The 26,431-nt window shown below is 48.6% G+C and overlaps 1 protein-coding gene across 4 annotated transcripts in view; it reads left to right on the forward strand.

Annotated features, from left to right (window-relative positions):
* Positions 1–26,431, forward strand: part of TANGO6 (transport and golgi organization 6 homolog) — a 93,855-nt gene that overhangs the window by 39,003 nt on the left and 28,421 nt on the right. For 2 of the 4 annotated variants that reach the window (XM_073308309.2, XM_073308310.2), the window contains 3 exons: positions 6,321–6,854; positions 8,146–8,203; positions 20,206–20,358. In XM_073308309.2, the coding sequence (XP_073164410.1) occupies positions 6,321–6,854; positions 8,146–8,203; positions 20,206–20,358 (745 nt within the window). Of the gene's footprint in view, positions 1–6,320; positions 6,855–7,914; positions 8,019–8,145; positions 8,204–18,388; positions 18,466–20,205; positions 20,359–26,431 lie in introns of those variants that run through there. The other 2 variants (XM_073308311.1, XM_073308312.2) reach the window with 2 other exon arrangements.

Consider the following 26,431-nt stretch of genomic DNA (forward strand, 5'->3'; position numbering starts at 1 on the left):
ACTCTTTACACAATGTGCATGATAATAAAGTTGGGCCATTTCCTGCACAAATCCAGGTTCTCTCACCCCCCTCCCAAAAACCACACACACAAATTCACTATCCTGCTGGTAATAGCTCATCCAAAGTGACCATTCTCCCTACAATGTGCATAATTAAGGTGGGCCATTTCCAGCACAAATCCAGGTTTTCTCACGTCCCCCCCACCCCCATACACACACAAACTCACTCTCCTGCTGGTAATAGCTCATCCAAACTGACCACTCTCCAAGTTTAAATCCAAGTTAAACCAGAACATCTGGGGGGGGGGGGAGAGTAGGAAAACACAAGAGGAAATAGGCTACCTTGCATAATGACTTAGCCACTCCCAGTCTCTATTTAAGCCTAAATTAATAGTATCCAATTTGCAAATGAATTCCAATTCAGCAGTTTCTCGCTGGAGTCTGGATTTGAAGTTTTTTTGTTTTAAGATAGCGACCTTCATGTCTGTGATTGCGTGACCAGAGAGATTGAAGTGTTCTCCGACTGGTTTATGAATGTTATAATTCTTGACATCTGATTTGTGTCCATTTATTCTTTTACATAGAGACTGTCCAGTTTGACCAATGTATATGGCAGAGGGGCATTGCTGGCACATGATGGCATATATCACATTGGTGGATGTGCAGGTGAACGAGCCTCTGATAGTGTGGCTGATGTTATTAGGCCCTGTGATGGTGTCCCCTGAATAGATATGTGGGCACAATTGGCAACGGGCTTTGTTGCAAGGATAAGTTCCTGGGTTAGTGGTTCTGTTGTGTGGTATGTGGTTGTTGGTGAGTATTTGCTTCAGGTTGCGGGGCTGTCTGTAGGCAAGGACTGGCCTGTCTCCCAAGATTTGTGAGAGTGTTGGGTCATCCTTTAGGATAGGTTGTAGATCCTTAATAATGCGTTGGAGGGGTTTTAGTTGGGGGCTGAAGGTGACGGCTAGTGGCGTTCTGTTGTTTTCTTTGTTAGGCCTGTCCTGTAGTAGGTAACTTCTGGGAACTCTTCTGGCTCTATCAATCTGTTTCTTTACTTCTGCAGGTAGGTATTGTAGTTGTAAGAAAGCTTGACAGAGATCTTGTAGGTGTTTGTCTCTGTCTGAGGGGTTGGAGCAAATGCGGTTGTATCGCAGAGCTTGGCTGTAGACGATGGATCGTGTGGTGTGGTCAGGGTGAAAGCTGGAGGCATGTAGGTAGGAATAGCCGTCAGTAGGTTTCCGGTATAGGGTGGTGTTTATGTGACCATTGTTTATTAGCACTGTAGTGTCCAGGAAGTGGATTTCTTGTGTGGACTGGACCAGGCTGAGTTTGGTGGTGGGATGGAAATTGTTGAAATCATGGTGGAATTCCTCAAGGGCTTCTTTTCCATGGGTCCAGATGATGAAGATGTCATCAATATAGCGCAAGTAGAGTAGGGGCTTTAGGGGACGAGAGCTGAGGAAGCGTTGTTCTAAATCAGCCATAAAAATGTTGGCATACTGTGGGGCCATGCGGGTACCCATAGCAGTGCCGCTGATCTGAAGGTATACATTGTCCCCAAATGTGAAATAGTTATGGGTAAGGACAAAGTCACAAAGTTCAGCCACCAGGTTAGCCGTGACATTATCGGGGATAGTGTTCCTGACGGCTTGTAGTCCATCTTTGTGTGGAATGTTGGTGTAGAGGGCTTCTACATCCATAGTGGCCAGGATGGTGTTATCAGGAAGATCACCGATGGATTGAAGTTTCCCTAGGAAGTCAGTGGTGTCTCGAAGGTAGCTGGGAGTGCTGGTAGCGTAGGGCCTGAGGAGGGAGTCTACATAGCCAGACAATCCTGCTGTCAGGGTGCCAATGCCACTTCCTGGACACTACAGTGCTAATAAACAATGGTCACATAAACACCACCCTATACCGGAAACCTACTGACGGCTATTCCTACCTGCATGCCTCCAGCTTTCACCCTGACCACACCACACAATCCATCGTCTACAGCCAAGCTCTGCGATACAACCGCATTTGCTCCAACCCCTCAGACAGAGACAAACACCTACAAGATCTCTGTCAAGCTTTCTTACAACTACAATACCCACCTGCAGAAGTAAAGAAACAGATTGATAGAGCCAGAAGAGTTCCCAGAAGTTACCTACTACAGGACAGGCCTAACAAAGAAATAACAGAACGCCACTAGCCGTCACCTTCAGCCCCCAACAAAAACCCCTCCAATGCATTATTAAGGATCTACAACCTATCCTAAAGGATGACCCAACACTCTCACAAATCTTGGGAGACAGGCCAGTCCTTGCCTACAGACAGCCCCGCAACCTAAAGCAAATACTCACCAACAATCACATACCACACAACAGAACCACTAACCCAGGAACTTATCCTTGCAACAAAGCCCGTTGCCAATTGTGCCCACATATCTATTCAGGGGACACCATCACAGGGCCTAATAACATCAGCCACACTATCAGAGGCTCGTTCACCTGCACATCCACCAATGTGATATATGCCATCATGTGCCAGCAATGCCCCTCTGCCATATACATTGGTCAAACTGGACAGTCTCTACGTAAAAGAATAAATGGACACAAATCAGATGTCAAGAATTATAACATTCATAAACCAGTCGGAGAACACTTCAATCTCTCTGGTCACGCAATCACAGACATGAAGGTCGCTATCTTAAAACAAAAAAACTTCAAATCCAGACTCCAGCGAGAAACTGCTGAATTGGAATTCATTTGCAAATTGGATACTATTAATTTAGGCTTAAATAGAGACTGGGAGTGGCTAAGTCATTATGCAAGGTAGCCTATTTCCTCTTGTTTTTTCCTACCCCTCCCCCCCCCAGATGTTCTGATTTAACTTGGATTTAAACTTGGAGAGTGGTCAGTTTGGATGAGCTATTACCAGCAGGAGAGTGAGTTTGTGTGTGTATGGGGGTGGGGAGGACGTGAGAAAACCTGGATTTGTGCTGGAAATGGCCCACCTTAATTATGCACATTGTAGGGAGAATGGTCACTTTGGATGAGCTATTACCAGCAGGATAGTGAGTTTGTGTGTGTGGTTTTTGGGAGGGGGGTGAGAGAACCTGGATTTGTGCAGGAAATGGCCCAACTTTATTATCATGCACATTGTGTAAAGAGTTGTCACTTTGGATGGGCTATCACCAGCAGGAGAGTGAATTTGTGTGGGGGGGTGGAGGGTGAGAAAACCTGGATTTGTGCTGGAAATGGCCCACCTGATGATCACTTTAGATAAGCTATTACCAACTGGACAGTGGGGTGGGAGGAGGTATTTTTTCATATTCTCTGTGTATATATAAAGTCTGCTACAGTTTCCACGGCATGCATCCGATGAAGTGAGCTGTAGCTCACCAAAGCTCATGCTCAAATAAATTGGTTAGTCTCTAAGGTGCCACAAGTACTCCTTTTCTTTTTGCGAATACAGACTAACACGGCTGTTACTCTGAAACCTGTCATTAGAGAGACAGTGTGGGTAAGGTAATATCTTTTATTAGACCAACTTCTGTTGGTGAGGGGGGCAAGCTTTCGAGCTCTGTATAAGCTTGTATGCTTGTCTCTCACCAACAAAAGTTGTTCTAGTAAAATATATTACCTGACTCACCTGGTCTCTCTGATTTTTGAAATGCAGTGCAAGAACTTCTTTCCATCCTCTTCCACGTCCTGATACATGCTGCTAGCAAAACCCTGCAGTGCCTCTTGCAGATACATGACACATTGCTACAGCTTCAGAGGGAACTTCTACCCAGTGACACTCTTGAGTAGCTTGGGCACAGTGCATTCCCCAGTGTAAAACAGGGTCTGGGAGGAGCGTGCAGAGGACAGCTTTATAATCTACCCTTGTGTTGCTGAACCCTGTGGTTCTCTCATGCCTCCCTGCCCCTGCCCTGTACGTTCTTTCCGAGGTTGTAGCTCTTGTGCTCCCCCTGCTGGCACTTTGCCAGAGCTAGGCGGGTCAATCAGTGCTGCTCGTTAAATAAGGAAGTAAATGAAAAATGCACCTTAATCGCTGCAACCTCGAGAGAAAATATTTGTCAAATGGGAAAGGACGTCATTGGTGCAGCAGAGAGTGAAAACCAAAGTAGGTGCGAGAGCCCTGCTCCCCGAGTCTCCCCAGCATATGAGATGCTAAAATACCAGGCATTGACAATGGAGCCTTATTCAGAAGACCTTGAGGTCTTGTGATTTCAGCAGCGGGACTGGGAGTTTGGATTTCTGTGTTCTCTTGTTGCGTGTTGTGGGCGAGACCTGACTGCACAGGAGCTCAGTTTCCCAGCCAGAAGAAAGTGGATAATATTTATTTTCCCATCTCCAAAGGGGGCTGTGGAGCCTGATTCATCCGGTCAGTCCTAAAGCTCAACGCTTACTGTTGCCAAACAGGCATTCCGAGCACATGGGCTCTGCTGCAAGAGGCTCTTTGGGAGATCTGGAGATGGTCTGTTTCCTGCTAGCTTGTTGATTAGGGAGTGCAATCACACGTCTTGGAAGGGCACGTTTCCTCTCCTGAGGAGTGATCAGTTTCTTGAGCCTCTTGAGGATTCCTGACCTGATAGTAAAGTTTTAAGGCCAAGCAGACATCTCCTGGACAGACTAGAGGGAGCACTGGGATTGGCTTTGGTGGTGGAGACGGGATTGGCTCCGTCCGTGGAGATGTGCTGCAATCCTTTGGGATTGATATAAGACTTTAGCTGCCTCCCCCCTGCTCCTGCCCTCCAAAGTCTTCTCCCTTCCGAGTTTCTTTTAGGCTTTACGGTGCTGTGTGCTAAATCCAGGAAATTGCCACTTGGTTTATTTTGTCACGCACAGAGCAATTTTCTCCCTAAAGTAGCATCTTCACCCTTTGCTGAGTTCCATTCAATGGATCTGTTGAGGTGTTGGCTACTACAAAGGCAATTGGTCCAAAGTGGAGACATGTTATAATTCTCATGTGTATTTCCTAACAACCCAGCACTTTCACCCTGTCAGTGTCATTTAACAAGTAAAAAGCTATCCACTGGGAAGCAGATTTTAAATCAAGATCGGATCTTTTTCTAAATGATACACTTTAGTTCAAACAGGGATTAGTGCAAGGAAGCCATGCTCTGTGTTATACAGGAGGTCAGGTGAGATGATCACAGTGGTGCCTTTTGGCCTTATGCTCTGGGAATCTACAGTCTGTGAAAAGTGCTTTGTGTCCTAGTTCATGTTCATCTCTGGAATAGGCTTCAGGGGCAGGTGACGCACTTGCTGTGCTTTCGAGAACTGTCAAATGATCAGGTTCATTGCCTAGTCCTAGCAGGCACATTGGTTCCCTGCACATGACTCCTAGCAGATACTGGAGGGCGAGGCAATCACTTGTTTCGATTTACAACATACACAAAAGGCTCCTAATCCTGGGATCTGGGCACCTTTGTCATAAAATAGTCACATAAAGGTTGAACCAGCAGCTGCTCCTCGCCTCTAGGCAAGAAAAAAATAACCAAAGATTAACTCAAACCATGAACAAATACCCTCTTAGCACAAGTGCAGGAGATCACTTGCATTCACCCTACACCTGGAGCATGCTGCCAATCGCCATCTGCACTCATGAAACTAGCCCTCGTCTCTCTCCGTCCTCAGACGCATAGGCTGAAGACGGGGCCTTGCAGAGTGTTGTGATGGTCATTAATTACCTGTGCACACTTTTACATGTGATCTGTGTGTGCCGCTCGTCAAGTGACTGCTCATACAACTGCACCTGCACATTTCATGCTCCTTTTTGTCCGTGCTGCAGTGAACGTGAGGCCTGAGTAAATGCCTCTTGGGAGGAGTGCCCCCCGCTCAGCAGAGCTAGTGCCGTATGGCTAAACTGCACTGCAAGCAGACTGTGGCAGGTGTTGGTAGGGGATGCGCAGGAGAAGGAGCCAGTGAGGCTTTACAGAAACTAGTCAGACTGCGTACTGCCGGTCACTTTCAGCATACGCAAAATCTCTGTGTCTGAAACGCTGCATGACCAGACAAGGATGAGGTGTTCTGGACCTCCTGTAGTCACATCTCCATGTGAGGATGGTAGGGCAATGTGAAAAGCTGCTGTCCCACCCCACCCAATGGTCACACTTCCCAGTTTGGGGCACACTATTATCTGATCCATCAGGCTCACATCCGTGCTGTGCAGTTACTGAAGTTTCTTATTAGATTCAGCTCCATCAGACTGTCTCCCACCATGCTCTCTCCTGGGCCCCTCAGCCCAGGGGAGTGTTCTCAGGAGCTGCTGTAACTCCATGTGTGCATCTCTCATTTTAGGCCATGCCAGTGACAGTTGTGTTTTTCTTTCAGCTGAAATCGGGTGACTTTGCCATCCTAAAGCAGTTGGTGCCCCTGTTGGAGGAGATCTCCCGCATTCATCTTGAACCAGTCATCCAGGAGCTTGCAGCTGATCTGCGCATCACCATCTGCACTCACGGAGCCTTCTCCACCCAAACTGTAGGCACTGCTGCCCAGAGCACCCTGGGGGAAAAAATAGGGTCAAGCAGGTCAGGAGGACAGACCCACACAAACCCCACAGAAAGACCTGAGAACAAAACAGCTGGGCTCATCCTAGGACAGCCACAGAGTAATGAAAATTGCAGCCACACAAACAGCCTGACCAGTAACCCCAGGCCTAAAGGAAAGAATGGGGAATCCACTGTGCAGAAAGAGTGCCCCGTTGAGACTCCTACAGCAGACCACACCCCACAACAGCTTCAGGAGCTCCTCTTATCAGCCTATGACCCGGAAATCCCAGTACGAGCAGCTGCCCTGCGGCGTCTTTCCCGTTTGTTAGAGCAGAGGGATCCAGACGGACTAAAGGCTCAGGAGAAACTCCTCAAGGTAGGCAGAACTCAGGACTAAAGCTTGCTTGCAGATTGTGTTTGTTTAATGTGCTGATTCCCTTCTGACACTATGCACCACTCAACCTAGTGTCACACTTACTGGCTTGTCTTCACACTTATTACATGACAACACACCTGGGACAATGTGGGCGCTGGGGGAGTGACTCAGGCTGGCCGTACACATGTCTGGGAAGAGCATGCAGGTCCCTTGTTGGCAGTTTTTTTCCTGAAGAGCTCAGCCTTCGTCGTCCTCGTGGCCCCAGCAACTCTTACTGTGTTCCCCCCTGAACTGTTGGGGTTTGTTCTCTCTCCTCCCCGCTCCATGAAGCGGTAAACGTGATGATTTGGTAGACCCAGTTATTGACCCTGCTAACATGAGATTAACAAGGTTCCTCTGACCCAGCACGGCTAATGTCCCCAGGCACTATTCCCATGTTGGCCTCTCATGCCCCGTCTCTGCCCCTTATTCCTGGGTTCAGGGAGGAGTAGAGGTCACTTCCATTTTTCTCTGGGGCTAAAGGAGAGGAACCAGAGTTAAAACAGGAAAATGCCCACGGATCTCTGTAAGTGAAAACCTCGCATCCTCCCTGTGAATAGTTAAGGAAACAAATTGTCCTCCATGCATTGCAGGGCTCAGAGGCGATTCCTGAACCACTCCCCACCCCACAGCTGGAAGTCTCTGCTGTAGTGATGGGCAGCTGAGGAGTCAGTGTCTCACTGGCAGATTTCATGAATCAGTGTTACCTTTATGGCAACCATGACCCAGGCTCAAACCCTTTAACCAGGGCCACGTGCAGTCCATGATGCTGTGGGAATCCACCTATATGACAGCTCTGAGAGGTGTAAATGTCCTCATTCATCTCAGCGGGGTGCTAACTCTCAAGCCTAGTTGTGATGATTTAAATTGTCAGCATTTACTATTTCACTGCTGGCAGAAGTGTCCAGACAACGTACTGGTCCCTCACTGCTGGCTGCAGAGGCGTGTGTTGGGGTCAGGAGGCAGTGGAACAGCTAGTTGCTGTCAAAGTTTAGAATTTCAAAATTTCTTGTTGCTCCAGACTTGCCTACAAGATGGAGAGAAAAGCTGCTTCCCCACAGATCTCACAGGGCCTTGCTTGCAACTCCAGCTTGACCGCAACGTACAGAGGCTTCACTCAGAGGGGTACGGTCAGCTCAGAGAAATGGGGAAGTATGGATAACACCCCCAAGTGTGTGGGACTGGAGCTGTCTTAGGTGAGAACATGGGTCTCACACCCCTAAGAAGGTAACTGGTGTGCTTTGTCCTCCAGGTTTTCTTGGAAAATATGGAACATGAGGACTCCTTTGTGTACCTTTCTGCTATTCAAGGTGAGTGCAGTGCCCAAGTTGCCTGAGTTTGGTGTCTGTTATTTTTCTAAGGATTTGCTAGTTAAACGTGCACACTGTGTCTGTCATGCAGAGCCCTTCGCTCCTTTCAGTTCCAAGAAGTGTCTGAGCCAAGACAGCTACCAAGAGAGTAGCACAATGATCACTGCCTGGGTGAGATAGGTGGGGCAAGATCTGAACGTAGGCTCGGGCACCAGGAACTGCTGAGTTCCAATCCAAGCTATGCCACTCTCATATTCTGTGACCTTCACCTCTGTGCCTGTTTCCCTCTCTCAAAATAGGGATATTTCCTACCTCCTGGGCTCCTTGAGGGTTAACGTGTGAACTGCACTTGGCAGAACAATACTTTTAGACTGGCCTAGGTAGGAAACTTCTCTGCCCAATCTATTGTTTCCTCCTTGCCAACAGTAGTAAACACCCCAGTCTCTGGATAACCTGCTAACAGTGAGGGGTTAGCTTCTCTTTCTCCCTCTCTAGCTGCAGAATCACACAGACACTGGTCACTTGTCTGCAGCATGGTAGGGAAAAAAGAAATTTCCTGTTTGTGCCATCTGCACCTCTCCACTCTTCTTATATTGATTTGTACTGAAACCCCTATTGTAACGTCAGGGAGGGCCTTGTTTCCCACAGCATCCTGCTGTCTTTAGGCCAATTTGTGGGAGTGTCTCTCGGGACAGTTTCTCTGAGTGTCTGAGAGGCCATTGTAGTCCAAAAGGTGGTAAGGTGGCCGGTTCTTGTGAAGTTCTTCACAACTGGGTCTGTCTTTGTGTCCTCTGTGGCTTGGGCTGTAAAGCTTTCTCTGGCTGCCATCAGTACTTTGCCCAGAGTACAACAAAGCTGCTTCACTGAACTGAAGCTGGAGATCAAATCATCATGACTGCAAAGGGAAATGAACGAGCGGTGATTGAATTCCAACACATTTAAGCCAGGAGAACACAACTGTCCTTGCATCTTTTACCCAGCTGTTCCCGGAACGGGTCTTGCTGGGAAAGATTTGCTTTAGAACAAAAGGAAAAGCAAACATTTTACATGGCTTCAGGTTCTGCCTGGGAGCTGTTCCCAGCACCATCTCATGGTTGAAATCGGGGTTGTACAATTGTCTGGAAGTGGGGAACAGATTTTTGGTCTAATAGAACTAGTAGCTCATGATTCCTGCCACCCACTCGGGTGTGACTAATGCACATGGAGGCACAGGTGCTGTATGTTTCCCTGTTCAGATGAGGCAAACCCCCTTCCCTGGTAAGCCATACCGGAGGGCATCTTTCCCACTATGACAGGTTTCAGAGTAACAGCCGTGTTAGTCTGTATTCGCAAAAAGAAAAGGAGGACTTGTGGCACCTTAGAGACTAACCAATTTATTAGAGCATAAGCTTTCGTGAGCTACAGCTCACTTCCTCAGATGCATGTAGCTCACGAAAGCTTATGCTCTAATAAATTGGTTAGTCTCTAAGGTGCCACAAGTCCTCCTTTTCTTTTTCCCACTATGGTTAACTAACATTTGTTTTGTGATATGTATGAGTCCTTTGTGTTCCACCCATGCTCTTATCTGTGAACTGCTAGCATACATCAGCTGAAAGGTTTGGCTTGTTTATTTAGTTTCATTACCAATTAAGCCACTGATTATATTCTGCTGCTGAGGATGTGCTGTGGATTTAGTGAGTGTCTCATCCTCAAACACTGCACATTCCCAAGAAAGTCAGAGGCAAGGCAGAAAAGAATTCCCAGGAAACCAGAGAGCCAGTGGCTGTGAAATCCAGGCTTTATGCCTCCCAGTCAGCAGTTTGGATCCATATGGATTTTCTACTGGGATCGCAGGCCTCCTGGCGCTAACATCTCTTTGGCTTTGTCTACACTAGAGCTTTGGTCATGTTGTAACTCAAGGCAATTGATTGCCAGTTGACTTGCGTTAACTAACATGATCATAAATACTAATCTAGACAGTCCATGAAAGCGTGTTGGTGGCTGTGTTAGAATTCACAGTGGTAAATACCTTTTCTTCAGCTGAGTGGGCAAACAATTCGTTGCTGTCACAGGCATGGTACAAGGCTTCCCCATCAGAATGAAGGGAAGTCGCACAGGATGCGGGGTCGGTGACCTCCGTGCTAGTCAGTGCATGCAGCTGTTCATAGAGCACAGGTCACTTAGATTTTTACAAAGGTTGGCTAGTAGGTGTGCTCCCCAAACTGGGCCACCAGGGAAAGGCATTTCTGAAATACACAGGTTATTTTAAAGGGAAGGGTGGGGGCAGGCTTCTGGTACCTGTGACCTGTGGGCAGTGGATTTCAAAATTGTGACCGGAGCAGCTGCTGTCCCAGGGAGAGTAGCATTGTGGGACAAATGCTGGGGGACTGTTGAAGGTGACACAGATAGTTCAGTGGTCTTATGTCATGTGGGGAGATGGTGTTACTGTTTTGATGTAACAGGGAGGCTACCTCAGTGAGAGACACATGTAGCTGTGGATATTAGGTCAACATAGCTTTGTAGTGTAGACTAGGCTGAAGTGCCTCTTGGTCCATGGTGCACAGCCGTGCACATCTGGAACTGGGAGTCTGACACCAGAAACTCTCCTGAGCTGTTTGGTTCTCCAACTATGAAAGCATAAGCCACCCCACCACATGGTGAAAATATCTGGGCTCTCCTAAAAGGGGAAACCTGTCATTTCTAGAGGAACACAGATGTTTGTTTAGCTGCGCTTATAAAGAATTGCAAGGTGATCTGGCATAAAGCTGTACCAACATGCTTTATGGACAATGAACAAATAAAGAGCTACTTCCGAAGAAAAGCTGTGGTATCCGGACTCCAATCCTATTGCGTGCTACCTATCCAAACAATCCCCCTGTGGTTTCCATTCTTCAGTCTGTTCCAAACTCTTGGGTAGTGCTGCTATGCGCTTTTAAAGGGGGCTCCATGGCAGGGATGGGATTAGTTGCTGAATCCAGCAAGGAATTGCGCGGCTGCACTCTGAAGTAGCTGCAAGTGCTGGAGCAGTCCTGCTGAGGGAATTGCTGTAATCAAGCTGTACAGCTCCCGGGGTATATTTGCTGCTGGGAGGTCATGGTGGGGAAAATAAAATCTCTTCATAAGAAACCTGTGCATGTGAAGAGAGGTTAATAGCTTGCCCATGCATTCTGTTCCATGGAAATGGCTGCCGAAAATGTGCCAAGATTCCTGACTTTGCTTTCTACCTTAGACCAAGTCCCTGCAATAAGAGGACAGACACAGGAAGAGAGATCATCTGGAGAGATCTTATTCAGCACTCCAGGAAATCTCGTATTGGGGTACCTGGGCGGGTTATTTTAGTACTCACCACTTAGTAATAGGGACACTATCTCAATAAAACCACTGATAGACGGGGAATGGATGCTTGAGGGATGCCAGATAGCATAACCGTTGGGAATGATGGTCATCTATTACCGCTAACTGATCTCTAGCCTTGTAGGTGTGACTAGAACAATGTCAGACATGAGGTCCAAATGACATATTCACAACACAAGCTTTCATTATTATTTAAAAAAAAATTGTTGTTTCTGGCTCTCAGGGTTGATAAAAACCCTTCCAAAATGTGACCTAAGTGTAAGCAGTGTAGTAGTGATTGCTTGACTCTGCAGACAGCCTGAATCAGTGGCTCTGAGAGGTCTGAACTCCCCAAAGCCCTATTAATCTCCTCTATATGTTAACCCTGGAGCCCAGTGATGACACTTTAATGTAACCGTTATCTATTCAATTAACGATCACTGTAGTGCATGGAATGGGGAGGAAGGTGGCCACGGGGAGTTGCTGCAGACAAGGATGTGCAGAAAGAAAAACAGACGCAGTTAAGAGAGAGACAAGGAAGGGAAACACAGTGAAGAAATAATGGTGATCCTGTGGGGGAGCAGATTTCCCTATGGGCTGCCGAATAAGACAGCTGGGTTCCAGACACTACATGTAATGACAGTAGTGCAACGTTTCAGTGCTACATAGATACCAGAGTCTCCCCTGGATCTCCGTGATGTTGCCGGGGTGCCCCTGTGGATGGACAGGCGTGTGCTGCACAAGACTGACACTTTGGTCCATGGGCCAGAATTAAAAATGGGATTCAGCGCTTGCCACAGGATGAGTGCGAGGCCCCTGGACTGGCACCCCGGGGAGATGGTTACACGTGCACACCGTCTCCTGCAGTCACCAGGTCCGCGGCCACAGCTGTTACCAAAACTTTCATTTCTCAGGCTTGGTCTACACTTAAGTTATGCCAGTGTGGCTTGTTCTGCTTGGGGAATGGGTACAAACTGTACCCCGTGTCATGTCTTCACAAGATCTGTGCTACACCCCAGCTCTTGGAGGAACCCCTTCAGTGGGTCCCACTCTTTCCTTCAGGGCTGGCCATATGGTCCCACCAGCTCCTAGACTTGAGCCTCTAGGCTCCTGCTTCATAGTGTGAGCTCTGCCCTGTGCGTCCAACTAACAGACACCTGGTAGAGTCCCTGAAGAGTGTAAAAGTCTAATGAGCCTCGGCAGGTGTTTGCATGAGGCAAACTTTCCCAGACAGAACAGGGTTTATTAGTCACCTGGAATGCAGCACTGGAAGTCCTCAGGTTAGCATAGAGAAATAAAGATTAAGACATAGTCTGTCTGGCCCAGATAGTGTCATCTGCCATCCAAGCTGCTGTGGACCCCATTTCTGGCTCTCTCTGACCCTTTGTCAGTCCCAGGGGAGAGCAGTCCAGCCGCTTCCAGAAGTGAACTCTTTATCCCTGCCTGCCACCTCTGTACTTCGTTTTCAGGCAGAGCCATGCTGAATTCACATACTCCACCTCTGAGCGCTTCCCACTGTTAAGCGTTGATTGCTCAGTCATTGCGGGGGGAGGGGGGTTCTCATTGTCTCTGTAGATCCCGTTTATTTGGGTTGGTTTCAACCAGGTCTTTAATGACCCCTTCATTCCACCCAGGCAGCGGGATGGTGCACACACCTCATGCCTTCTAGCTGCCCCGACAGCAGACTTACCCCTTTCTCACCTACTTGGTAGCAATGTTAAGTACAGGAGGACACTGAGATACACATAGGGTTCATAAAAATATTACCGAACATTACCATTTCATCACAACTAGCAAAAGCATTCTTGGCAGAATAAACTGTCCCCCCACTAGGAGGGTTTGCTGGGGTAGCTCTACCAGTATATCTATACTTTTCCAGTGTAGACACGGCTGACGTGTGACAGAGTTGTCACTTGCCTGCAACCGTCTTTTCGGGTGTATCTGTAATAGAATCTTGAATAAGACCTTAGAATTCTACCTTTCGGCATCTAATCCTTCCAAATCTTAAACACACAAATCTAGTACTGTTGAGCCAGATGGGGAACCAGGCCATGCATCCTAGTCAGTCTCATAGATGTGCATTGTTTCCATCTCTGACCCAGGTCTCTCTCTTCAGTAGACAGATCTTTCTTGTGTATCGCTGGGTTGGGTGCATAAGGTAGCATTGTTCCTTTGGAAGGAAAGTCTTAGGGACATGATCAATTAGATTCTTAGAGGGGTAAACAATGTATTGCTTAAGAGACGCATAACTATGGAGGAAGAAAACCCCTGCGGACCTGTAGTGAAGCGATGACTCACCGGCGCAGCGCCTCCTGCTGGTTATCTCAGGAACTGGCTCTCCAGCATATGGAGCGCTTCCTCCTGGACCCCGATGCCCCTTTACCTGGGGTCCTGTCCCCTGGCAGTGCCCCCACACTCTGGGTCCCCCTCCCAGGGGAAGCTCCAACCCTCTATCCCCACCTTGCCTCAGTGGCTACTGCCAGTCATCATCTAGCCCCCGCTCACTGTGGTGACTGCAGCCTGTAATGGCCACTCATCATTGGCAAGGGGTTAGGACCTGCTGCCTTTGCCTATCCTCGGGCTGCCCCGCTGCAGCCCCAGTACCTTTGGTAGGCTTGCAACCTAGGGGTTTACCAGGCTGGAGCTGCCCAGCTCCCTTGCCCTTCCCCAGCATTGCTCCACTTCAGGTACCTTCCTCTCAGGCAGCTAGCCCTTCCTACTCCAGGGCTAGAGTGAGACTCCTCCAGCTTCTGGCCCACAGCCCTCTTATCAGGGCCAGCTGGGCCCTAATTGAGCTGGCCACAGCTGTGGCTGCTTCACCAATCAGCTTAGCTTGGCTGCTTTTAACCCCTGCTTATCAGAGTGGGGCAGCTGCCCCACTACTGGACCGTACAATTAGTTACCTCCGTCTCTGAACCTCCTCTGCAGTGCAGCAGAAATCTGAGATGAAGGCAGTCTGGGGTGGTTAAGACTGGCTCCTGAAAAATTCCCAAACCCCAGTCTGTCCCCACTTCTCTTGCTGGCTGGAGTAGGAGCAAGAGAAGAAATACCATATTTGCTTCTCGTAATTGATGACTGGAAGAGCAACCCTTCCGAAACAACTGGAAGATTAGCTTATCAGTACACTTTCCTCTCTGCCTGTACAGTCTTGAGTGTGATGAGGTTATTCTTGCCCTGCAGGTGAAATATGCACGCATGCTTAGATAGCGTTTTGAATGATTCGTGTACTGTGGGCAGCTCCTCACATGTTTAGCAGCCGCTTACGGTTCTGATTAACTGTGACAGTTTCTTGTGGCGTTGAGTCACTAAATATACACAGAAGTAACAGGTTAGATAAGATTAGAAAGCATTGTCAGTCTTACACTGTAAATGGCCTTCGGGGATGTAGGGCATAGGTTGAGAGCAGCTGATGGATGCTTTCGGCAGGTTCCCTTTTCCTCTGGGCAACACATTCTGCTTCTGCGGTAGGGCTTTCTTGCAAGTGTGTTGGAACTTGCAAGCTGTGTAGGCATTGCTGAGAACTGAAATCAGGTCTCACCCCAGAGCATGATATAGGAAGGGAGAGGGGTCTGGCACTATCCCACTGTATCTATGTAGGCTGGTGGCCAGTAATTGACAGGGAGTGTTAGATCATTGATACTTATGATATGGGGTCTATGGGTGGGGGCTGCTGCTCTGAGGATGGGAGGAAGTTAGATCTTGCGTGTCAGCCCTCACCACTGCCTGTTTGCTTGTCAGGGCCAGGAAAGCTTTGTGCCACTATATAATTCTCACTGACTAGTATCTGCTTTTTATTACGTTGACAGTCAAACCCAAAATAAGTCTGCAGTCATTTGAGCTCAGTTTCAGAACTGCAAATCCTGGACAAAGCATGGCAGTTCGGAACACCGTCAGGTCTCCTGGCTCCTGTACTGTGCTTTAATCATAAGGTCATGCTTCCCTTCAGGGTCGTTCAGACAAAACGGCCAGGCATGTTCAGATTCCCTATTTCTCAGCCTCTGAGAGTCTCCAATGTTTTCAATCTGTGGCTCAGTCCTGAGAGAGAGCACTTACACCCTTCATGGACTCATCCTTTCCTACCATCCTAGTTGTCTGCTGGTTGGTTCTCAGTATGTTTGTTGTAGGATGGCTCCACATGGAGCACCCCGCCCCCACCAGCTGTAGAACTGGGATGTCTGCCTCAGTTTCCCCTCCTTTGAACTGTTAAATAATTTCTCTCAAACATAGTTAGCATGCTATCAAGCTGGATGCCCAACCATAGCATGTTGGCTTTGTTCAGAGGTCTGAGCAGAGGAACTGTGTGGTGTGTTTAGTAACCAGCTAGGTCATGTCTCTAGCTCAGCCTGAAAATTAAACTCAAATTCTGAGTTAGTTTATGAATCATTATGGGTATTACTGTAGTGCCTAGGATCCCTCGTCCCGCACCAGGACGCCACGGGGCTAGGCTCTGTACAGACACAGAACAAAGACAATTCCTGCCCCAAAGAGCTGACCACCTCAGTGTAAGACAAGAATCAACAGAAAACAGCCTGGTGGTGGAGGACAAGGAGACGAGGAGATACTACTGGTCAGCATGACAGGCTCTGGTCTCAGCACACCAGGAATCAAACTGCCATCAAGTTTCTTGTAGGCATCACTGTGAATTACAACTCAGCAGCCAGGATCAAACAATGTCAGAAAGCATAAGGAATGGGATGGTGAATGATACAGAGAAGGGTCATGGAGGCTAGGTGGGTGAGGTCAGATCTTTTATTGGACCAACTTCTGTTGGTGAGAGACAAGCTTTCGGCACAGCTACAGCACTGCGTACAGAGATGGATGTCATGTAAATCAGTGGTGCAGCCTCACCTGGATGCCGTGTGCAGCTCTGGCCACCCCATCTGAGAAAGGGTCTTCCAGAACTAGACAGGGCTGAGACATACAAGGAGAAGGATCAGGGGCCTGGAATTCAAGGGCCTCCTCAAAGCTAAGCTCAGACCCAGGCATGGATCCTAGAGAAATCTGTTCTGGCTGCAGGTAGGAGGGCTGAGCAATGCTGGGTGTAGCTTTTTTGCGTGGGCAAAACCTGCTGTTAGTTTTCCTCTCTGCAGAGCAAGTGGAAACAGTTTCCCATTGGTTTTGCCAGTGCTGCGATTTATCTACATATATGGCAGGGGGGAAGTTGTGTGACGGAGGTGGTTACAGATCTAAAAAGGAAAAATCCATGTACTTCCTGGCCTTTGAGATGAGGCTTCGGCTCCAGCTGCCTCATTTTCTCCTGTCTGCAGGGCATTGGGTAGGGATTTCTCTTCTTTTCTACATAATTAGGGTATGGCTAAAAGGAGTCACGTCAGTTATATCAGCAGGACTTTCATGTCAGTTTTATACTCCATATGAAGCTCATTACTCATTCAAATAAAGGCCGGAGCTCCGATGCCACTCATTCCTGCCCGATAGTACCCTCTGCTCTTCTCGTCTGGGCCTCTCCCACCCAGCGGTGCCAGTGCGTCTCCATCCTAGTCGGCAGCACCCTGCATTGTCCCAGCCCTGACTCCCCCCCACGCGCAGCTGCCAAGTTTTTTGTAGGTATCACAGTGAATTAACACTCGGCGCCAGGATCAAATGGTGTCGGAAAGCACAGGCCCTGCTGGCCCGGTCTTTACCTGCAGTTCCATCAGGGTCTGCACGGAGATTCCAGGTACACTGCACCTGGGCCTGACATCAGATTTTAACCAGGATCCCAGAAGACTATTAACTTACTGGGTCCTTTCCCCTCCCCTGCTCCAGTACCTCCAGCGCTCCGCGTGTGTGGGTGAAGATGTACATTCGTTTCATAGCTAGACCCAGCCAACTCTCAACTTCCAGTCTTCTGCTAGAATGAGTTTCTCCAGGAATCTTTAGGTTGTTGCATGGGTTTCATGTAATCTGGAGACTACTGGGGAGAGGGGGGCGTACTCGACTAAGAAGGTGAAATAGCAACTCCAGAGCTGAGAGATACACAGTGCATGGACTGTTAGAAACAGATTTTGTGAGCTGTCTCCTCTCATCTGCTGTGGTGTTCAACCTGGAGCAGTACAAGATGAGTTACTCATGTGACACGAGCCCATTCTGATCTTCAAGAGAAACTTGTCACATAGTAAACTTCCAGCCCCTGTAAAAGCTATTTATTAATAGACCAGCAATGCCAGAGGACCACAACCGGGGGCTTATGTAAGGAGCAGTTCATTGAACTAGTTAGGGCTTGTGGGACAATGCACTCTCCGCAAACAGCACTCCATTAAAGCGCACCAGCAGGGTCTACACAGGCCAATTACAGTGCCCTAAAATGTTATGCATTAGAAATCAACCCCACCCTACCCCCTGTAGAGCCTACTATCCCACTGTGTAGACAAGCCTTAGTGTACGGGAGTAGATTGCTGGAAGTTATATTGAACTGGAGAGTAAACGGTTCGACAGGCAGACCACATGAGCTGAATGTGAGAGAGATTTGATACGAAGGGGCTGTGATTAGAGGAAGCTTGGCTAGGGTTGCCTTGTTGATGTCGATGGGGTTGAGGTCTCTTATGAGCGCTCAGAAGTGTCCGAGGAGATAGGGACGTGGGAGCTGCCTTGCAGAGCTCACAGGCGTACGGCCAAAGGGAGAGGGAAAGGGGTAGGGGCCAAGGTTGGTTCATTTATTGAATTGATGTGACCCAGGTTGAATTCCTGTTGTGACTTGGTGCTGATGCCTTGATTTTTCTCATCCCAGCCTATTGGTCTTTGCTGGGAAAGCCAAAACCCTTGGCCTTGCCCCAATGCCTTGTCTGTTGTACAGCGCACCTTGAGGCCTTGCCTTTTCTGTGTTCAACCTCAGCCTTTGTTGTTTGTTTGTTTGTTTGACTCTTGCCTTGCCAGTGATCTCCAGGCCAGCACCATGCTGCAAGAACCTCGCCAGGGCTGAATCCAGATGCCAGCAATTGTGTTCACTGACGGGATGCTGAATATGGCCTGTCCTGGTCTGTGCTACGCGCAACATTGTGTTCAGCGCTGTCAGCTTTTGGCGACAGGACTGAACCCTGGAAAATGGTGCACTGGACAGTCCTACCAACCCTCGGGCTGCTAGGGCCTGGCTCGTAATATTGGGGGTGTTCTGGAAGCCCCAGCTCCTTCAGTCATGTGCTACAGAAGGGGCTCACTCCATTTGGAGCCCTCCTGGCCATGGAGAAAAGCTGTAACGTAACCCAGGTACACCCCAAAGGCTCAAAGTAGATAGCAAATGAATCCTCAACCTTCATTCTTGTTTGAGCCAGTCTCATGATTTTGGGGACCTGCCTTGGAACTTTGGCTCACCAGAGATTGGAGTACTGAGGCCAGGGTAGGACACATGCTGTCAGTCCCCAAGTACGGTGTTTGAGGGAGAGTCTGAGGAGAGAGCAGTGAGGGGTGCAAAGGAGACCACTATGTTGGGTCATAAACTCCCTGGTGTTCTCCCACAATCCCCATTGCAAGGCAGGTCAAAGAGAGTCCATCTTAGGCTACAGGGTGAATTTGTCTCCGGAGCTTAGCTGAGCACTATTAAGTGCCGCAGTGCTGCTGTTTGCCAGCTCAGGCAGCTTTCAGTGATGCTTCGACCCTTCTCCTTCCCTTCAGTTTTGTAACTAGTTTTTGTCTGGTTAACATCCCCTGTCAGTCTGGCTGCGCTCTGGTCACCCCTGCCTACTGGCTGCAGATAGGTCTGGGGAGGAGTGAGTACTCTGTAGCTTGATTAGCTGGCCCCGCTCTCCCAGGGCACAGTCAGTGCCATTTTTTCTTGGGTGACAGTGGGAGTGATGGGCTGGCCCAGAACTACCTTTCAGGTTCCCAGGTTGGTACAGACAGCAAGATACTGTGATCCTCAGGCTTAAAAGTGTGAGGAGACGGAGACTGTTTGGCAAGCGTGTTGACGTGTGCTAGAGATGCCAAAGTGAACAAATACCATCAGAATCCCCCAAACTATCAACTGACACTGCCTTGTGCAAATAAAAAGGTTTGCCTACAACCTGCCTCTTCTAATCACTGTAAAAATCTCCATCTGCAAGCTCTCTTCCTTCTCATTCTGTGCCCCAGTGGATGTCTGCTGGTACCCTACAGCTATGATTGAGATCATGGATGACAGCTACATCCACCACACAAAGGGCTGGAGCAGTAACCTGTACTGCTAACAATTGCCCAGCAGCAATTAATGGGAGGTGGGAACCATGGTATTTTACAGCTCTGCTCAGTCACTAATGGAGCTGAGATGGGGAGGAACGGGGGTGGGGGGGTGCATTTTGCAGCTGCAAGACCAGTTTTCCCACCCCACCCATATTCACAGATCCACAGGTGATTAGCCCTTGGGGCCAGATACTCTTAGCATTTTATTGGTCTGAGAAGTAAAATGGTAGTTTTGGGTGTAGCTGAATGGGAGTCTGTTGCCCCAGGGAGGGACTGACCTGGAGGGTAGAGCCCTCTGAGGCAGAGAAGCTCACTGAGCAGAGAGGTAGTAAACCCAGAATAGACTCTGACATTGATTTTCTTCTGTAAGTTTGCTGTGGTTTGGTGCTCCATGGTTAGACATCCTGGGTCCATATGTCCAGGTGCTCCTACCTATTCTCTCTTCAGTTATCCTAACAACTGTGTATACTACGTACTCTCCATCCTCTGCCTTATATTTTAGATTGAATCATGTACCCCTTTTTTGTTTTGAACGTCAGGTGTTGCCCTTCTGTCAGATGTGTACCCAGAGCAAATCCTCCCCTGCCTACTGGCCCAGTATGGCTGCACTTCACCAGGCACCACAGGACCCCAGACTGCAGAGACCAGAATGAAAGTGGGAGAGGTGCTGATGCGGGTAACCCGGGCACTGGGTGAGTCTACAGCAGTTTCTCTTTTGGAGGGTGTACCAAATACTGCATCAGAGCCACTTGTACCATTACTCTTGTGTATGGCCAGGGGCTTTTATTGCTGTCTGTGTGTCCATGTTCCAGTGAAGATTAATTTTCCTGATATCTGCTGGGAGAGCAATACAGCAGTGCATAGACAATCCAGGAAGTTTTTGGAAAATATAGGGGACAATTTCCTGGTGCAAGTGCTAGAGGAGCCAACTAGGGGGGGGAGTTTTTCTTGACCTTCTGCTCACAAACTGGGAAGAATTAGTGGGGGAAGCAAAAGTGGATGGGAATCTGGGAGGCAGTGACCATGAGTTGGTTGAGTTCAGGATCCTGACACAGGGAAGAAAGGTAAACAGCAGGATACGGACCCTGGACTTCAGGAAAGCAGACTTCGACTCCCTCAGGGAACAGATGGGTAGAATCCCCTGGGGGGCTAACATGAAGGGGAAAGGAGTCCAGGAGAGCTGGCTGTATTTCAAGGAATCCCTGTTGAGGTTACAGGGACAAACCATCCCGATGTGTCGAAAGAATAGTAAATATGGCAGGCGACCAGCTTGGCTTAATGGTGAAATCCTAGCGGATCTTAAACATAAAAAAGAAGCTTACAAGAAGTGGAAGCTTGGACATATGACCAGGGAAGAGTATAAAAATATTGCTCGGGCATGTAGGAATGAAATCAGGAGGGCCAAATCGCACCTGGAGCTGCAGCTAGCAAGAGATGTCAAGAGTAACAAGAAGGGTTTCTTCAGGTATGTTGGCAACAAGAAGAAAGCCAAGGAAAGTGTGGGCCCCTTACTGAATGAGGGAGGCAACCTAGTGACAGAGGATGTGGAAAAAGCTAATGTACTCAATGCTTTTTTTGCCTCTGTCTTCACTAACAAGGTCAGCTCCCAGACTGCTGCGCTGGGCATCACAGCATGGGGAGTAGATGGCCAGCCCTCTGTGGAGAAAGAGGTGGTTAGGGACTATTTAGAAAAGCTGGACGTGCACAAGTCCATGGGGCCGGACGCTTTGCATCCGAGAGTGCTAAAGGAATTGGCGGCTGTGATTGCAAAGCCATTGGCCATTATCTTTGAAAACTCGTGGCGAACGGGGGAAGTCCCGGATGACTGGAAAAAGGCTAATGTAGTGCCAATCTTTAAAAAAGGGAAGAAGGAGGATCCTGGGAACTACAGGCCAGTCAGCCTCACCTCAGTCCCCGGAAAAATCATGGAGCAGGTCCTCAAGGAATCAATCCTGAAGCACTTACATGGGAGGAAAGTGATCAGGAACAGTCAGCATGGATTCACCAAGGGAAGGTCATGCCTGATTAATCTAATCGCCTTCTATGATGAGATTACTGGTTCTGTGGATGAAGGGAAAGCAGTGGATGTATTGTTTCTTGACTTTAGCAAAGCTTTTGACACGGTCTCCCACAGTATTCTTGTCAGCAAGTTAAAGTATGGGCTGGATGAATGCACTATAAGGTGGGTAGAAAATTGGCTAGATTGTCGGGCTCAACGGGTAGTGATCAATGGCTCCATGTCTAGTTGGCAGCCAGTATCAAGTGGAGTGTCCCAAGGGTCGGTCCTGGGGCCGGTTTTGTTCAATATCTTCATAAATGATCTGGAGGATGGTGTGGATTGCACTCTCAGCAAATTTGCGGATGATACTAAACTGGGAGGAGTGGTAGATATGCTGGAGGGCAGGGATAGGATACAGAGGGACCTAGACAAATTGGAGGATTGGGCCAAAAGAAATCTGATGAGGTTCAATAAGGATAAGTGCAGGGTCCTGCACTTAGGACGGAAGAACCCAATGCACAGCTACAGACTAGGGACCGAATGGCTAGGCAGCAGTTCTGCGGAAAAGGACCTAGGGGTGACGGTGGATGAGAAGCTGGATATGAGTCAGCAGTGTGCCCTTGTTGCCAAGAAGGCCAATGGCATTTTGGGATGTATAAGTAGGGGCATAGCCAGCAGATCGAGGGACGTGATCGTCCCCCTCTATTCGACATTGGTGAGGCCTCATCTGGAGTACTGTGTCCAGTTTTGGGCCCCACACTACAAGAAGGATGTGGATAAATTGGAAAGAGTCCAGCGAAGGGCAACAGAAATGATTAGGGGTCTGGAACACATGCCTTATGAGGAGAGGCTGAGGGAACTGGGATTGTTTAGTCTGCGGACGAGAAGAATGAGGGGGGATTTGATAGCTGCTTTCAACTACCTGAGAGGTGGTTCCAGAGAGGATGATTCTAGACTATTCTCAGTGGTAGAAGAGGACAGGACAAGAAGTAATGGTCTCAAGTTGCAGTGGGGGAGGTTTAGGTTGGATATTAGGAAAAACTTTTTCACTAGGAGGGTGGTGAAACACTGGAATGCGTTACCTAGGGAGGTGGTAGAATCTCCTTCCTTAGAAGTTTTTAAGGTCAGGCTTGACAAAGCCCTGGCTGGGATGATTTAATTGGGGATTGGTCCTGCTTTGAGCAGGGGGTTGGACTAGATGACCTCCTGAGGTCCCTTCCAACCCTGATATTCTATGATTCTATGGTAGAAAACTTTGAAGTTGAAGTTTTCACTGCAAATTTTTAGTTTATTGAATTTTTTTTTTCAGATCTACAAAAATAAAACATATTGTGAAAAGTTTGCACTTTCCAGTAGTGAGACTACTGTAAGTTTGATGGGTTAGTACTGGTCACTTAAACCAGATGTGCCCAGACTTTACCCAGCTGAGGTCACACTGGGAATTTGAGGGCAGTGTCTATCTGGCATAAAATGAAGAAGACAGCAAGCAACATCCTCGTTTACTGTTCATGGCCAGGCTGCTTGGATCAAGATGGAACGTCTGTTTGGTGTGACGGCTGCACTTTGGTCGCCCTGACTTAAAGCTACTCATTTGTGACTTGATTTTCAGGTGCGCTGAGCACCTCCAGCTCCTGCTGACTTGAATGCACACCCCCTAAAATCAGGCCTTTAGCACATTAGAATAGTTATCAGAACTACATGCCATGCCCAAATGAATGTTCAACCATTAGAGTCGCACTGCTGTGTAAAAGCCCCAGATGCAACCCACATCTCCGCAGGCACACCAACCCACTCCTTCCCCAAATATCTACAGGGGTAATGAGCCTGGCAGTGTGTCCAGAAGGCTAATGAATTCCAACCCTGACAGAACAAGGGAGGAAGCAAATCCAGCATGCAGAAGCCTTTGTAAAGAACATCCCGCAAACCAATGGGATTTCAGCTTGAGCACCTCTGCTTATTGTGACTGCATTGGCAGGTATTGCACAGGGTGAAGGATAGTTCCCTGGGTAAGATGTCAGCACAGAGCACTGGTGTAATGTGCTCTCAGCATGTCATGGAGACATAGAACTAACATGATCGTTTTTAAGGAAATGCTCAATAGATTGGGCTCCATGTCCTTCCCTGTATGATCCAAATAGATTGCCTGTCCCTTTAAGTTAAATAGCTGCTGGTAGAAATGTTAACCTATTTCATGTTTTACAAAGAACTGAGATTTCTATCCTAGGTTGTAGTTTAGGAAAAACTTAAGGGTATTTCAACTCTAGAACAGCCTTCCAAGGAAGGTTGTGGAATCCCCATCACTAGAGGTTTTTAAGAACAGTTTAGACAACCTAGACCAGTGGTCCCCAACCTTTCTTGTGGGAATAGCATATTGCTATTCCTAGAAGACTGTGGCAGGCGCCAAACACCCCACCACCAAAATGCCGCGGCCAAAAAGTGGCAACGGGAAGAAGAGCTGCCACTGAAATGCCACTGAGAAATGGCAACGCTTCTTGGCGGCATTTCAGCGGCGGGTTGTCCTGCGGGCACACAGAAATACCCTGGCAGGTGCCATGGCACCCACAGGCACCGCACTGGGGACCCCTGACTTAGACCATCTCGGACAAGTGTTTAACTTGGTCCTGCCTCAGAGTTGGGGCTGGATTAGATGACCTCTCCAGGTCCCTTCCAGCCTGACATTTCTATGGTTCTTCATGTATTTACCCCAGGCAAAATCAGAGGGGAAAGTTATCAGCTGGGCCAGTGACCTGTGAGCTACAGTTGGTTGATTAGACTCTTCCAAACTTCAGTGCTTCCCTTCCACAGGGAAGCACTGGGAAGGTTTGGGCAGGAGGTGCTGTCATGTTAAACAATTGCCTGTCTTGCACCTCAAGTCGATGATGGAGTTTGGCAACTGAATCATAAGTTACTCAGCAGAGAGCAGAATGGCAGGAACTTGCAGCCCAGGAAGGTCCAGACATTGCTAATGCTGGTGGTTTTCATCCTTGCTGCTGCCAGAGTCTCACTGTAGAGCGGGTGTTGTGGGATGCCAAGACACACAGGGTGGAGGGATAAAATAAAGCTGGACAAGTCTCTTCTGGCAGCTGCTGTAACAAGTAATACCTAAAAGTGTGCCCTGCCTCTTCACAGGCTAAGCTAAACAAACCAAAAGGAAAAAGAGCCAGGATTTCCCTTCCTCTCCTGACCTGAAGGTGCTTAGGCTTTGGCTTTCCCTTTGTGAATCAGGAGGGCTAGATGCAGCTCTCCCCCAGAGGAGAGGTATTTGGAACCGCAAGGGGAGTCCAGGGCTCAACGTACTGCCTCCACACTGCTTATGTTCACCCAAGAGCTAACCTGGAGACCCAGGCCTGCTAATCAGCTGAGCCTCCAGAACCCGATCCTCCCGGGAAGGAGTGATGCCCTTGAATGAAGAGTGCAGAGTAATCCGTGATCCCCATTGACAGGTGGATCTAAACAATTTCCCTCTGTGGGATTTCAGGATTTGGCCGGGCAGGGCCTGCAGCCGATGCCATTGTAACTAGCACCAGTCCCAAAGCAGGGTGCCTTGGAGCTTAGTATCTCCTTCTGCTCCTTGGAGAAGTAGTGATCCCTCTAGTTTCTCTGAGACAATTGCCTCATAAACCCAGCTCTGGCTTCTCTTCCATCTCAGGATACTGGAGCCTTGGCGCTTGTTGTGTTGTAACTAGTCTAAACCTTGCGAGGAGAAGCAAAGTCTTTTCAGCAATAATGTCCAGCTTCTCAGAGCTCTACCCGCTTTCCCTGGCCCGACAAACACTGGGAAGCCGACAAAGCTCCCTATATGTTTTGATCCAGGTGTGATGTTTACTGCACCATAAACTCTCCCTCTACTTCACTTCTCTGTCAGTGGTAGCTCAGGAGTTGCCTGCCTGCTTCCTGTATGGCTAACAACGCGTTATAAAATGGAATGGTATTGCCCAGCACTTCCTGGCTCCCCTGGGACTGAAGCTTTGTGGCTTGTCTGGGCATGATGGTGACTGTGTGCCCTCAAGTTCTGCTGTTACAAAAAAAAATCCTCTTATGGGAGGGGAGTTATTTGTATGTGCCAGTCTGGTGCCTCTGGATGTTTGGGAGACCTGCTTGTCTGATAAGGGGAAATAATACCTGCTTCTTGCCTTCTCTCTTCTCCTGCCCAGCCCTGTGTTGTGAGCTCCCCAGAGAACAGACAGTATTCCTCCTACTTCACTGCAGAGCCAGCTGCATCCATTGACTAGATTCCTTTCTAGCCTTTTATTGAACTTAACTCTGTACATTATCAGCTGTCCCAGATGCTTCCCCATCTGTGCCCCCCTCACATTGGCCTGGTGCAGAAAGTGATTAATAAAACTGCCTTGGGCTGCTGCTAGGCTGCGGTGATGGAGGCAGAAATCCTGCCCTGGCCAGCACTGCTGGTGGCTAAGGCTTCCAGCTCCACGGATGCTAGCATTGGGAGCCCAGAGTTGCCAGGTGCTGCTGACACTGTAAGCAGATGGCCTCTAGCTGCTCAGAGCCATACTAATCAATGCATACTTAAAATGCTGTTGGGCCTCCCGGAATTGCTCCCACTGGGGGACCTGAGCCTGGGTTAGCAGCAGCAGGGATGTTCTGGTGATTGCCCGGGTGTGGGCAAGGTGGCTGGGGTGACATGTGTTCTCACAGACATGGAATATCTTAAGACGCTGATCAGCAGTGCTGTGTTCTGGGCGCCCGCCCCACTACTACTCACCCTTTGTGGCTACGGTTCTCTGCACTCGAGTTGTAGCACAGAC

The sequence above is a fragment of the Lepidochelys kempii genome, chromosome 12, assembly GCF_965140285.1.
Source record: "Lepidochelys kempii isolate rLepKem1 chromosome 12, rLepKem1.hap1, whole genome shotgun sequence".
Classification (NCBI taxonomy): Eukaryota; Metazoa; Chordata; order Testudines; family Cheloniidae; genus Lepidochelys; species Lepidochelys kempii.